This window comes from Oryctolagus cuniculus, chromosome 5 (assembly GCF_051225735.1).
Source record: "Oryctolagus cuniculus isolate XC-2025 breed Fujian yellow rabbit chromosome 5, ASM5122573v1, whole genome shotgun sequence".
Lineage (NCBI taxonomy): Eukaryota > Metazoa > Chordata > Mammalia > Lagomorpha > Leporidae > Oryctolagus > Oryctolagus cuniculus.
In genome coordinates this window covers 123,873,194-123,884,821 of record NC_142871.1, presented here as the reverse complement: position 1 = coordinate 123,884,821, position 11,628 = coordinate 123,873,194, and the positions used below count along the sequence as shown (strand labels likewise).

Genomic DNA, 11,628 nt, shown 5'->3' with positions numbered 1-11,628 from the left:
ATAAGTTTCCCTCTTAGTATTGCTTTTGTTGTGTCCCACTGGTTTTGGTTTAATGTATTTCTATTTTCAAGAAATTTTAAATTTTCCTTCTTAATTTCTTCCTTGACATAGTGCTTATTCCAGAGTATGTTCTTATATTTCCATGTATTTGTATAATTTCCAAAGTTTTTCTGGTTATTGATTTCTAGTTTTATTGCATTGTGGTCAGAAAAAGTACTCAAGGTGATTTCTATTTTTGAAAATTGATTAGTTCATCATTGAACGTAGGACATTAAAGTCCTCTACTCTTGCTACGTTAGTATGTTTATTTCCCTTTAGCTATATTAATATTTATTATACAAGAACAGGTCATGGGCTGGCGCTGTGGCACCATGGGTTAATGCCCTGGCCTGAAGTGTCAGCATCCCATATGGGTGCCAGTTTGAGACCTGTTTGCTCCACTTCCGATTCAGCTCTCTGCTGTGGCCTGGGAAAGCAGTAGAAGATGGCCCAAGTCCTTGGGCCCCTGCACCTGCGGTGGAGACCCAGAGGAGGCTCCTGGCTCCTGGCTTTGGATTGGCGCAGCTCTGGCCGTTGAGGCCAATTGAGGAGTGACCCATTGGATGGAAGACCTCTCTATCTCTCTGCCTCTCCTCTCTCTCTGTAACTCTGACTTTCAAATAAATAAATAAATCTTTAAAAAAAAAAAAGAACAGGTCAAAAAGTTCGTGAAAAAAAATGAGATTAAAAGATTTTTTTTTACTGCAATTTTTTTTTAAGTCCATGCAGAATTTTTCTTAGTAGCCACATTTCATGGACTACTTAGATATCTGATGTTTAGATACTCCAATATCGAGTAGAGTGTATACATACTTTTTTATGTTTGTTCCTCTTGCTGAATTGATCCCTTTATCATTCTATAATAGCCTTCCATGTCTTTTTACTGCTTTTGATTTAAAATCTGTTTTATATGATTTAAGTATGTTTACTCTTGCAATCTTTTGGCTTCTCTATGCACATGATATTATTCTACTTTTTCAGTTTCAGTATGTGCATGTTCTTAGAGGAGAAATTAAGTTTCTTGTTAGCAGTATAAAGTTAGGTCTGTTTTTCATCCAGTTATTTTGTCTTTTAGAGGATCTGATCTATTTACGTTTGAAATAATTGGTAATGACTTACTTTTGCTTTTTTGACACTTGATTTCTATTTTTAAGGTTTTTTCTCTTTTACAATTTACTTTTGGGGTTCAGTTATTTCCTCCAGTAGTATGTTTTGATATCTTGTTTATTATTTTTAAGATTTTATGTATTTATTTGAGAGGTAGAGTTACAGACAGAGAGAGGGAGAGACAAAGAGAAAGGTCTTCCATCCACTGGTTCACTCTCCACGTGGACAAAACAGCTGGAGCTGGGCCAATCTGAAACTAGGAGCCAGGAGCTTCTTCTGAGTCTCCCATGCAGGTGTAGGGCCCAGGCACTTGGACCATCTTCCACTGCTTTCCCAGGCCCTAGCAGAGAGCTGGATCAGAACTGGAGCAGCCAGGACATGAAACAAGAACCCATATGGGATGCCAGTGCCACAGGCGAAAGCTTAGCCTACTACACCACAGCACCAGCCCCCTGTTTATTATTTTTATTGTGTGTATTATACATTTTGCTTTGTGATTGCCATGAGGCTTACAAAAACATCTTTTGTTTATAAAAAACTATTTGATACAAACTTAATATTGATCATGAATATGGGAAACAAACAAAGAGATGAAAATATCACTGAAACTCTACATTTTTCCCTCCTCACATTTTGAATATGATCGTAATATATCTTGATTTAACATTGAGTTAAATCTGAATGGTGACCTTTGGTCTTCCTACACTCAGTCGCATCTTTCTCTGGGTTTAGGAATTTTATATTCTCTCTTTGTGCTTTATAACCCTTTGCTTTCTCAAGTTCCTCTTGAACTACAGTAACTTGGATATTTGCTGTGTTAATGCTGTCCCAAAGTTCCCATAGGGTTTCCTCATTCCTCTTTATTTTTTTTCTCATCTCACTGTTTTTCAGTAGCCTGTCTTTTCTATTCTGTTTGATCTCTTGTACTATTGATGCCTTCTATTAAATTTTTAATTTCAGCTAGTGTAGTTTTCAGTTCAAAGATATGTTTGATTTTTAAAAATTACTTCCATCTCTCTATTATGTCTGTTGGTTAGTGTTAACTTCAGAGTGATTTTTTGGAAGCTTGCTGAGTTTCCTTTAAACAAATATTTTGAATTCTGCATCCATGAGTGTAGAGAAATCAGTTGCTAACTGTTTGGTTTCCAGCGCCTTTTTTGTTTATTAGGTGAGACCATGGTTCCCTGAAAGTTCTTGATGCTTTTTGGTGTACAACATTGTCTAAACACTGAAGGATTGAAACTTTTTTACAATTTTTGTAAGCTGGCTTTGTGATGTTCCTTCCAGATATTTGAAAACAGTCTGCTTATTTTCTGAGGCTGTGGACACTTCTGCTATTTCTGCACTAGATGGTGCTCTACATCAAAATTTGCCATGAATTAGTTGACTGTTGGTGTGTTGTTGCTATTTTAGCACCAGAGGGTGCACAAAGACCATATTTGTCCCAAATCTTCTATTGGTGTGTTTAGAATAAACTGGGGATGTATTTTTAAAAGGAGGAAGTGGGGAGGGGAACAGTACATTCTTAGAAGTCTCTATCTGGGACTGAGGATGGCCCAGATACCTCATCCACAGTCCTTGGCCAGTGGTCAGGAGCCATAGAATTCTGCATGGTTCTAGGCCTCCTGACAGAATATCAGCCCTGCTTTCCATTTTCCCTCTAAGTGTGCAGTTATTCTCACTATGTCTGCTGCCTGGGGTTGAGGGAAGAATGGTGTGGACAATCCTGTGGCCACCAATGCCACAATGCTAGACCACACCCAAAGCACACAGACTGCTGAGACAAGACCGGTGCAGCATGGAAATAGGAGCAAATCCCACATTGTTATGCACTTCCAGCTGCGGAGTTGCAGTCAGGTCTGAGACCACCACAACTAGCCATTGGTGATATTGGCTGGTATCTAAGTCTTACTTACTAGGCCCCATGGGTCTCCACTTGGCACCAAGTAGGTCCAGAGGCTACATCTGTAGCATTGGCCAGGAGACAAGGACCATTAAGATCTGCCCAGTATTAGGGTTTTAGAAGCTTGGTACTGAGTTCTAAACCACAGCCCTATGATCACTTTTGTGTCCCACTCCCCAGTAGCTGGAATTTTACCCCTGTGTGCCTAAGATTTGGGGACTGCTAGTTGAGGCAATGCCTTGGCTTCTCAGCCTGACATCAAGCTGAGTCAAGCCTGTATCTCACAGTTTCAAGGCTCTACATTGTCTCTGGGTTGTGAACCAGGCCCATACGCAGCTGGTGGTGATACATGTTGAAGTGAGTCCATTCTTCCAGGACAAACGTCTCCACCTGATGAAAATCTAGAGGCTCCATGTATAAGCACTGATGTTGTGATTTAGGATATTGTGCTGGATCTTACTGAAATAGACCTGGCACAGAACTCCAAGGCAAAGTCCTGCACTCACTTTCCTTTCCTACTCACTACAGTGGTTGGAGCCCAGAGGAAAGGTGATGGAGGCAGTACGTTGGCTGGCTGCTTCTGAAGGGTCCAGTTCAGTCTATGTGCTATGGATTGGGAACAGGTGTCATGGGGCTCTGTCTAGCACTTGGTTTTACTATAGTGGATCTGGTACTGGGTGTTCACCTGAAAAGTTTCAATTTTCCTCTTACTCCAAGTGGCACTTATTGGAGTTGCAGGAGGGTTAACACTGGTAATTTTTCTTTTCTGTCTTTTGCCAGTCTTTTCCTACTATTATACTAAAATTGACACTGTGTTCTCACCTGGCATCCTTAGTTCTTGCAAAGGTAGCTTAATGAGCACATATCTATTCAACTTGGTGTCTGTAGGCACATGATTCCTTGAGCAGCTTATTCAGCCACCATCTTGCTTCACCTCCCTTGAGCATCTTTTTAAATGTTTAAAGGTCATTTGAGCATTTTGAATAAATGTCAATTGTCTATACATTTGAAGTGCCATTTTAAGTATTTTGACCATGTTAAAAAATGGGTCATGTGTCTTTTTTTCTTGCAATTCTTTTTTACATTTTGGATACACGTTGTTTAACATGTATCTCAAATATCTTCTCCCAGTCATAGTCTTTCCTTTTCATTCTCCTAATGGTGTCATTTGAGAAACAGAAGCTCTTTAAAAGGGATCTAATTCATTCATGTTTAAATATTCTGATAGTGCTCTTTGTGTTCTGTGTAATAAATGTTTGACAACTCAGTCTCTTCCAGTGTTCTTCACTAAATAATAGAGTGGGGAGATGTGAAAAGGAGTTCTTAGAATCCCTGAAGGTGGCTTAGACTTGGCAATAAAACAAGCTCCTCTAGTTCCCTTATCAGAGTCCAACCCATCCCTCCAGGATTTGCTCAAGTTTTTCTTCCTTTAAGAGATGACCACAACCTGCCTCCGACATGGCTCGTTTCAGGAAGAACCCAGATGGGTCATCCCCTCTGTTGGTAACTTCTCAGGAGGAGCACAGGCTGAACTGCACTCCTCTGCAGTCACCCCTGGAGAATGCTGGACTCAAGCACACAACGCAGAAATCACACCACACAGACAAAGAGTCATTCACCAGATATATTTGAAGTCTAAGCTCTTTGAGCTATACACGTGCACAAATGATTCAGTTAGTGGAAATCTTCCCCTTCCCCTCCATATTTAAACTTCTCAAACTTAAAATAGTGCTAAAGAGGTTTGCATAATGTGCATCATGGAAATGCTGAGGCAATTCTGACTTCCCCAGTGCTAGGAGGTTCCACTGAAAAACTTCAAGGAGTCCTCATTTCTTAGCACTCCCAGGAACTCTTCATCCTCTCCACCCCAAACCCAACCTAGTGAAGGAATTATCTGATCTGAGACATGTAGCAATAAATTTTACTAAGACTGAACCAACAGGGTCATGTGCTCCACTGAGTTTAATTTATGACTCCATGGAACAGTCACTTCAACTTCATTACATTGTTGGAAACATCAGATGTATATTTTACAACATTTAAAAATCATTTTTAAACATTTTCTCTCATCTAGATTTCTGTAGAATCTGCATTCTGAAAATTCAGGATAGCTTAAAAATTCATACGACCTGCAGGTGGCTGAGAAGAGAGTCAGCCTGCCCATGGTGCACTGTTGTATTTCTGAGAGTAGTACTTCACTAGAGGGCATTGCATCTCCACTGGTAAGCGTGTAGTCTCTTTGGCTAAGAAAACACCCAAACCCTCCATAGCAAAGGAAAAGTCAAAGCATTTGCTTATTATATACTCCTCAGATTCTATTTTTTAAAGGAGTCTTCATTGTTCTTTTGGAAACTCAGGATTTTACAAGCAATGCTCTCCTCAGTTTTGCCTGTACTGTGTCCAGTACTATATTGCTATATTCACAGTAGAACGGACTTTAATTTCTGAGTGATCAGTCTATGTGTTAAGTTCCTGATGAAACTAGCATACACCTTAGTCCAAAACCACAACCATCCTTCAATCAGTTGGCTGTGTCATTGTTCTTGTGTGTTTTTCTGAGGCTTGGGTAAAGAGAGTACTTCCCCCACTCCGTCATAATTTGTATTTGCATCTGAAGGAATTCACTAATGTACAGGAGTAGATGAGGCCTGGCACATGGAGCAGAAGGTAATGGTTCTAAAGGTGTATCTTCTGTAATGCACTTGGGGATAGAGAAATAGAAAAAATCACATACAACGAAAACAAATGGTATTTTTTAAGCACTGCATGAGCAGGACTGGCATACATTTTTCTATCATCCTTCCCTATTTTAATATTCTTGGCTGTAATACATTCTGGAGGTTTAGCTTTAACTGACACTTGCATCTTTATTTAAAAACAGTGGTCTTGATAGCAAAGATGTTGGCTAATCATTTATATATTGGCATGAGACGTTTTTGTGCCCTTTCAAAATTCAGCATTATCTGTAATAGAGTGTAATAATATCAGATTATCTGTATTAGTCTATGAATGCATTCATAAGCAATGCACATATTTTCAAGCAGCTAATGGTTGAACAATCACTAAATAAAAAACATCCAGATTTTAAAAGCACAGCTGAAACATTTGTACAAGTATACAAAGAGGAAAAAAATCATTCAGACACCATGAAACTTTTGTAATAAATAGGTTTGTCTGAAATTGATCTCTACCACTCTAGACAAGCCTCCCCCATGAGGCTGGGAAGATCCACACGGAAGTGGTAATCAAACTCTATTGAGGAATATCTTTGGGGCCAAGCTCAGTTTTGCCTCCAGGAATTTTAACAGAGCCATGAAGAATTGACTCAAAATAGTGAATCTACCCAGACTGGTTGAGCTGGGTGATGCTGATAATTTCCTAATCTAGGGTAGGACATGGCTGGATGCTGACAATCTGTGGCTTGTAGAATATCCTCAAACAATGAAAATAAATGCTGGTGATCATGCATGTCCTGGGAATGTCGGGATGCAGAGGACTGAGTGAGACCAGATAGGGAAATCTCATGCAGTCAAAGTCAAGTTTATATATGGTCCTATTTAAGTGGCCAGGAAAAAAACAATACACACTTCAGGACTGGGACTGAAACAGCTCACAAACAACACAGGTGCTATTTGTCACTGATGTCTCTGACTTGGATCAACATGAGAGAATGAAGATATAAGCTGTGCCGATTGTTTAATAAGAAAATACTACTTTTTTCCCTAGAACCTTCTAAATAATGGATTATACTTAATGGGTATGATATGATCAGGAGACATATCACCTTTTCCTAGCCCTTTTGTCCAAGAGGCTTGATTACATGGAAGGAATCTCAAACAACCAAACACCCAGGGATTTAAAGGCAATTAATATTTTTTCAACAAACAGGGGGAGAAAGCATGATAAAGAGGAGACAGGTATTATCGTCAAGATGGAGCAATAAGCTCAGTTGGACACAGAGGGTGGCAGGCCAGGACGCCGGGTTTGGATGATTTTTGGCTTTGGGGAAGTCTTTGGATCCTCTTCTTCCTCTATGTCACTGTCACACACATGCACGACGACACTTGGGGTGGACTCAGTCCCTGCATGGAGCTCATACTTCTCTCCTGAAAAACAGGAAAAATGGGAATGAGGAACAGGGAAGGATTTCAAGACAGATTCTTTGGGTGAGTTTTCTGGGGAGGTGAGAAGAACATCACAGTATCTTTGGGAACCTGTGATCTTATGCATGGTCAGCATGGTCAGTAATAGGAAAATTAAATAAGAGCAATCTGCCATGGATCCAAGCTCTATTACCTACTGACTGCACAATCCTGAACATGTCACAGAGTCCTTTTAGCCTCAGCATCTCCAACTGTCAACTTCTGAATGGTACCTCTACTCCATAGTTCTGTGACAGGGACTAAATGGGTCTGGAAGTCTAGACTTGTTAGTTTCTCCTCTATTTCCCAGCCTTGCAACTAATTGTTGAGTCACCTGGAGGCAACCACTTCATGATTTTCACATTTTGGATAAGGTATTCTGAGTTTCCCTCCAGCTGACCACCACTTATATCTGAACTGCTCCAGGTTAGACTGAGGCAGGATCATCATTTGCCCAAGTCTTGCAGTGGCTACAGGGTAACTGGATTAGAAATATTGGCAATGCCCTTTCCAGTCCCAAGAGTCAACCATACCAGACTTGCCCATTATACAGTCAAATCGCTAGTCAGCCAACCAGCTTCCTCTCTGTGTTTGTTTCACTTCAGTGGGTGTTGATTAAGCATCTCCATGGTCTTGCCCATTTCTGGCCACAAAAGCTGCAAAGCATAACAGAAGGTATCTGTGTGCTTCATAGGAGCACAGCCCAGTGGTGGCACATAGAAGCAGAAAGTGGCACAACATACATGGTGGGCATTAGGGTGGCAAAACATGCTAAGGACAATGGCACCATAGTATAGGGAACAAATATTTCTGAAAGGATTCTCAGTGGAGGTGACAGTTGACCTGAGTCTTAAAGATAAGCAGAATACCTCTGGGTGGTGGAGCAAGAAGAAGAGACATTCCTAGTTTGCAGGCTTGTAAGTGTTCAACCTTACGATTGACACACTCATCTAAACCTTCCAACATCCCATTCTTCACTTTATGTCCTTCATCAGTCAGCAGAAAAATTTCTAGAAGCAACATCTCCCAGATATCTTCTAAATTTCTTACACTAGAACAGAAAACTCTGCATAACCTCTCATCAATCTTTTCTAACATTACCTTTGTGGAGTCCCACTTTGCATTGGTCAGACTGGTTTACCTTTTGATCTCTAGTCATGATAGCTATATTCTTATACCCACCAAACTAGCTACTTTTACTTGGCATAATCTTGCCACCCATGGAGAGCTCTCTCAGTCCTGCCCTATTTCTGGGATCAAGTTCAGCCAACAGCACCAAGTCATGGAATCTTGCTTGCTGTGCTGAGTCTTTTGTGGAGACTGGATAGCTAGAACTGGTATGGCCATATCAGTACAATTTTGTATAGTACCCAAACTGGGGTACTATTTATGTGCTACTGGCCACAGTGAGGTAAGCATCAGTGGTGACAACAGCAAACTGCCACAAGGCACAGTTTTAAATTCTGAGAATAAAGAGCACTGATTATGCAACATGATCCAAGTTCTTCTATGTGTGGCAGGGAAGGATACAGACATGTGGAGTCAGCCATTGTTGTGCTTGGGTTGAATTCAATCCCCCTAAAGGATGTTGAAGTCCTAACCTCCTCTACCTGTGAACATGACCATATCTGGAAATAGGGTCTTTGCAGATGATCAGATTCAGATGAGGTCATTAGGATAGGGTCTATTTCAATATTATTGGTGCTCATATAAAAGGGGAGAGGAAGATTTGGACACAGATGTCCACTCAGGGTGGAAAATACCCTGTGAAGATTAGAGTTACACTTCTAAAAAACCAAGGCTCCCAAAAGCAAGGAGACAGGCCTGAGACAGATCTTTCCCTGGCACCTTCAGAAAGATCATGGCCCCATGTACACCTTGACCTTGGCCTTCTCTCTAGAACTTGGAATCAAATTTTTTGTTGTAAAAGCAACTCTGTGGTACTTTGTTGGGGCAGCCACACCCTGCTAAGAATACTCTCTGTTAAGAGTCAGAACAGTCTCTGTTAGATGCCCCTACCCCTGTCATCCTGCTGTGTAGAGTACAGACTTTCCTGGTAAGGACAGCAAATATCTCCTAAGGATGGCATGTTGTTGCAAGTTCACCATTTCTCTGGGTATCATCAGCAGTAAAAAGGGCTAGAACCAGCCAGACCATTGACGTATGCCTGATTAAGATGCCATGATGTAATGTCTAGATTTGGTGAGTAGCAGGCAGGTAGAAATGTATCAACAAGTATTAAATCTGACACAAGCAAGCTGAACTGCACATTCGAATGCAGCCAGGGTGGAGGATGTCCGGCCTGCAGGCCATATAAGGTCCATTAACTCATTTAGTTTTCCCCTACCAAAGCAACTGCAGGTGGATTTAAAATTCAAGAAAACTACAGCGGGGTAATTTTGAGGTTGGTAATTTTGTATAACCCAAGAATGATGTTCTACATCTCCAAATGGCCCTTGGCAGAAAAAAGGTTCTTCACCCCTGGCAGGAAAGGACAGTGACAGAACAGGAGACCCAGGGCAGAGTCAGGAAAGAGATGCTTTGCCAGAGCCATTCATGCTATACCCTGCTGTCCTGCCCTGGGGGCAGGTATTGAGAGTTGGCACTAATTTAACCATACCATAATACACATAAAGTTATTACTGACAGTTCCTGACTTATGATGAGTAAACTTACAATTATTTTTTGCCTCATGATGATATGAAAGTGAAGCCATACTTTGGATTTGGATCTTTTCCTAGGCTATCAATATGCAGTACGATCCTCTCTTCTGATGCTTTCTGCAGTAGCAGTGAACCGCAGCTCCAATCAGTCCTGTGATCATGAGGGGAAATGACCGATACTCAACTGTACCACGTTGCTAAGCTGGGATGCTTGGTAGGTTAAACTAACTGCAGTTTTGACTTAATGATATTTTCAACTTAAGATAGGTTTTTTTGGATGTGGCTTTGTTGCATGTCAAGGGGCATCTGTACACAACACAGATGTGTAGTTAATGGTGTACATATTGATGCTGCAAAAAGTTCACTTAACTGTGTGGGTTCCATTCTCCCTAACTTAGTCATTTTTTATCCGAAGTTCCAAGGTAAAAGAATAAATCAGATATTTCTAGGGATGAGAACCTACATGAAACTCATCTGAATGTTACATAGAATAGCTCTGGGCCAGGGGTAGGCAGATCTGGTTGCTAGCATCTCTGAGCAGTGGTTCTCAGACACCTGCCAATGTCTTGGAGATACTTGTTAAAAAGAGAGCTCAGCAGCATGGAGATGCTATCCTGCAGGTTCTGACTTGGTGGAGTTTACATTTGTCCCCAGCATCCCAGGTGCTTCTTGGCGTCCCTGTGTTTGGGTGGCCAGCTATATTGTTTTGTGTGACAACAGGAGGCCTTTCCTCTCTTCCACTCTGCACCACGGTTTTTCACTAGAAAATGGGAATGGGGCAGGAAGAGGGTTGTAAAGGGAGGCAAGGAATTGCACAGCAGTTCTGTGCACTCCCAGGCACCAGCATTCGTTCATCTTTGTTTCAAGGAGAACAGCAAGTCACTCAAAGTCCCACAGCAAACAATGATTGCATCCATCACACCCAGGGTTTCTGGAATGTTGTCTTGTTTCAGAAACCATTAGCAATTATGAATGAAAGCCACCTTCAGAGAATCAGTGACTTTTGAGGAATCAAATGAGATGGCTGCTCATGTTTTTGTGCATAGGGTTTTTTCAAGTTCTGCCCTTTGGAAAAGCAACCAACTCCAGTAGGGCAGCAGTCCCATTCACTGCTCTGCTGACTGCGAGTGCAGGGATGCAGGGGGCCTTCTGTCACTCTCCTCTGGGAAGAATGTGAGCAGGCAGATGGCCAGAGCCAGGATGGAGGTGGTGGCAACAGCAGAGACCCAGGCCAGAGCATTGACCCAACACCCTGCCCCTTCCTCATCTGCTGGCATAGAAGATAGCCTTTTCAAAATTGTGTAACATACAGCTGAGGTAATTAAGAGAGTACCTGAAATGTAATGTATCAGAGTGAAGTAGACATTTTGAGATTTGATGATTGTTTATAGTCCTTGTCTCTTCCATTGAGGAACAGTGTTTTTTTTTTTTCTGCTTCTCTTCATACTCTTTGTTGAACTCTTTTACTTAGAGCAGGGTTAACACTACAATCATTAAGTATACTGAAAATAGATCTTTGTAAAAATTACAGTGGGAATGCAAGAAGGAAGGGGAGGAAGTGTTGGAGCATGGGCAGAAGAAAGGGTGGGGGGAAGTGCCACTATGTTCCTAAATCTGTATATATGAAATATATGAAACTTGAATAACTTAAATAAAATTTAAAGACTACACCTAGCAAAGCTAGCCTTTTAATCAGAACTTTTGGATTGGATGAAGAACATTCAACTAAAGATACCTCCGGCCGGCGCCGCGGCTCACTAGGCTAATCCTCCGC

The 11,628-nt window shown here is 41.3% G+C and overlaps 1 protein-coding gene across 5 annotated transcripts in view; it reads right to left on the bottom strand.

Moving 5' to 3' along the window:
• Positions 1–4,659: 4,659 nt before the first annotated feature.
• Positions 4,660–11,628, bottom strand: part of RCAN2 (regulator of calcineurin 2) — a 306,708-nt gene continuing 299,739 nt past the window's right edge. For all 5 annotated transcript variants that reach the window (XM_051855661.3, XM_070074028.2, XM_070074029.2 and 2 more), the window contains one exon: positions 4,660–7,155. In XM_051855661.3, the coding sequence (XP_051711621.1) occupies positions 6,995–7,155 (161 nt within the window). In that variant the 3' untranslated portion in view covers positions 4,660–6,994. The remainder of the gene's footprint in view (positions 7,156–11,628) is intronic.